The sequence below is a fragment of the Lotus japonicus genome, chromosome 6 (genome assembly GCF_012489685.1).
Source record: "Lotus japonicus ecotype B-129 chromosome 6, LjGifu_v1.2".
In the NCBI taxonomy this organism is placed as follows: domain Eukaryota; kingdom Viridiplantae; phylum Streptophyta; class Magnoliopsida; order Fabales; family Fabaceae; genus Lotus; species Lotus japonicus.
This window is the reverse complement of record NC_080046.1, coordinates 60,076,358-60,079,559: the sequence shown is the minus strand read 5'-3', so window position 1 is coordinate 60,079,559 and position 3,202 is coordinate 60,076,358. Positions and strand designations below refer to the sequence as shown.

The 3,202-nt window shown below is 34.8% G+C and overlaps 1 protein-coding gene across 1 annotated transcript; it reads right to left on the bottom strand.

Moving 5' to 3' along the window:
* Window positions 1-461: 461 nt before the first annotated feature.
* LOC130725688 (uncharacterized) lies at window positions 462-944 on the bottom strand. Its single transcript, XM_057576896.1, has one exon. It carries the CDS (start codon window positions 942-944, stop codon window positions 462-464), a length of 483 nt encoding a protein of 160 aa, XP_057432879.1.
* Between the last annotated feature and the right edge of the window lie 2,258 nt (window positions 945-3,202).

Sequence of the window (3,202 nt, the reverse complement as noted above, 5' to 3'; positions counted from 1 at the left end):
TTTGACTCTTGTAATACTCTCTATGAGAGAGGTTAGTTGGGCGCTTTAAGTCCCGAAATTAATCAAAAAAAAAAAAAAACTATCGAGATAGTGAGAGGTGAAAAAAAAGCATTTTACATTGTACAACCATACACAGATATCAAGATTAATTTACAAAAATGAATCTAATCCTAGACTTTTATTATGATTGTATAATCAAAATTAACTCCTCTCATAAGAGTACATTCTCACCTAATAGGAGGATGAGTTGCATCAAAATCAATTTACTGGAAAAGATTACATTCTCTCATAAGAGTACATTCTCACCTAATACACCTAGGACTATAATATGCAGGGGAATTGCTGCAAAATTTATGGATCTTTTTCTACTGCTTCAAAATAAGGTGCACAAATATATTTTTATTGACTTTTGTTTTAGAAAACATAGCATCTAATACACCTCTACATTATATGATGTATTCTCAAGCATCATATTCAATTACTTCATCAATGCCATGGCATTTGATGACAGAGTTCAAGCAAACATTTGCCGAAACGATTTGTGCATTATTAACAAAGTAATCGCCCCTGCCGCGGTTGTGGATATGAATCATTCTGGAACTCACCCCTGAGGGAACAACGGTGCCAGTTGGGAAATGAGATAAATCATTGAAGTAGAGAGGCATTGGGATGGCATGGCTTAGCAAGAACTCATCTATTTCATCAGCTGAAATGGAAGCAGAAGATAGTTCTCTATCATCTGGCATAAAGAAAGTTAGCTCCCTAATTGGCTGTGATGTTCCATTCAGCATCTGCAAAAGCATTGCAAATCCATAGTATGATTTTGATCTCATGTCTTCTATTGCTACTTGTATGTCAGTGTGGTTGAAGGCATGAATTGAGGACCTTGATTCTGCACATCCAAGCAGAAAAAGAATCACAATTAACAAACACTGCAGGCCCATTGAGAGAAAAATAAGAGTATAGGTTTCCTGGAAAATTGATATGGGTGATGAAAGAGATGGTATGTGATGAATAAATAACCAAATGAGAACAATAGAGGGGAGTGGGGAGAGAACAGTTAGCATTAGATCTCATCATAAAGAACCTAATTGAGATTAGGTAGAACATGAAGAATTGCTTGGAAAGCATGCAAAGCTTGTGTTGTGTAAAAATGATATTCATCCAAATCCCAAATGAGAAACACTAAGAGCACACTCTCTTACTAACAATCTCTTCAAAATTCATATAGTGTCTACTAAATAATATGGGCACCACTCCTAATTTGATGACACCTACATAAATTTTAACCAACAAAAAAGTGTCAAAGAGAGTGTTGCTAGCTCTTTTCAATTCCAAATAGTGTGAAGAAGAAAGAAATGAAAGTATTTTTTTCTAGTATAATGGTAAAATAATTTCCTCATACTCATTGCAGTCCACTTTAATGAGAAAAAATGGAAATAAAAGAGAAATAAGTCGGATAAAATATACTATATGGTGTATTATATCAAAAGATAAAAAAATAGTGAAAATGAGATAAAAAGATAAATTGTGTATTATTTCAAAGTTTTTTTTTTGACTGTTATTATATCAAGGTTAGATTGAGAAGAAAGATTCATTACCCCTGAAATAAGCCAAAGAACCAAAATGGATACTGAATGAATTATGAAAGCATTGGCCACTTCCTTTCACTTTATTTTTTTTGGTCAAACATTTCCTTTCACTTATCTGGGTTCCAACTACTTCAATTTGGGTTTATTTTTCTTTTGGATTGGGCCCTGAGGGAGGGGGGAGGAGGGTTCACTATAGATTGGTCCTTAAAAGAACACAAAAAGCTTTGTCCAAAAACAAAAAGATCACAAAAAGCTGTGGCCCTCTCTTTAGTTACAAATGGAGCTCTTAGGCCCTATTATCAAAAGTCTGGTGTATGATCTCAGTGCATGGAAGAATGACATCAAGTCTCGTGTGAACAGACAGAGGGCTGTTATCATTCATCATGTCATGTGCCTTGCATTCTTAAGGATAGTGATACCCCCAAAAGCCACGAGGACTCAGACAGTCTTCTTTTCTTTTAAGTAAGTTGATATTAGTGAGCCTTTCTTTCTCTTTCGACCGCAACACGCGTCCTAAGGTCCCTCCACTTTCAACCCCACTCCACCATCTTCCTCAATGTGTAGGTTTTGGGGGTTTTGGGTGGTTCATAGAAAAGTCTGTAACAATTTTCGCATAATGATATTCTTTGGTTTTCGATATAGATAATGGTCGTGATTTTTTCCTATTTTGTGGTTTTCTTGTTATATTTTTTTATAACACAAATTCTAACCATGGTATCAAAGCGATAAGAACTTTAATGATCTCTTCTGCTAAGAGTCAATAGAGTGGTGGGATATTAAATTTGTAGTATGCTTTGTGGTGAGCATTGTCGGGCCTTCCACACTAGAAAGGAAATTTGACATAAAGTAATTTGATAGAAAAATAAACTTTAGCTTATAAAAATACTAGTTATGAATGTGTTGATACAATCACAATTGTACAAGACGTTGAAAAGAAAGTTTGCACATGTAATTGTCTAGGTGAAATACAGGCATTGGTCGACATTGATGTAAGATATGTGATGATAGCATGTGACATACGAGTTTCATAAAAACCAAGTGCGGACACCTCTTAATTGTATCTCACTATCTCTTTAATAGGTAGCATAATAGATAGCTAATAGTGGGTGGTAATCAAAGTTTTGGAGGAGTCTAGACACCAAGTATGTATGTAAATGGTATTAGAGTTGGGACTAGATAGAGTAACCATTGTTATATAGTCTATTCGTGGTTGTCAATATAGACAACGACCGCGATTATTTTTTGTTAATATTTCATGTTAAATTGTTGTGTTGCGACCATACTCTTTTTATTATTCTTTATGGCACAATATCTAACACTTTCCTGGAAAAAGGCCATCTTACAACTTTTGAAGATAACTTAAGAAAGAGATGTGAACCTGTCTTAGTGGAATGAAGTAGTTGATACATAGTGGGATCATGGATGGCTTTATCTTCATTAATACATAGCATGGTTTGCAATCCATTAGACAATGAACTCTCATTTCCTTATTAATGGACTAATGATATGCACATTTTTTGTGGATAGTCACACCTCACAAATGCACTTGCTTGCATATGGCCCACCAAAAGATCTAAATAATCTTTAGTCTTGATGACCTTAATGATCCT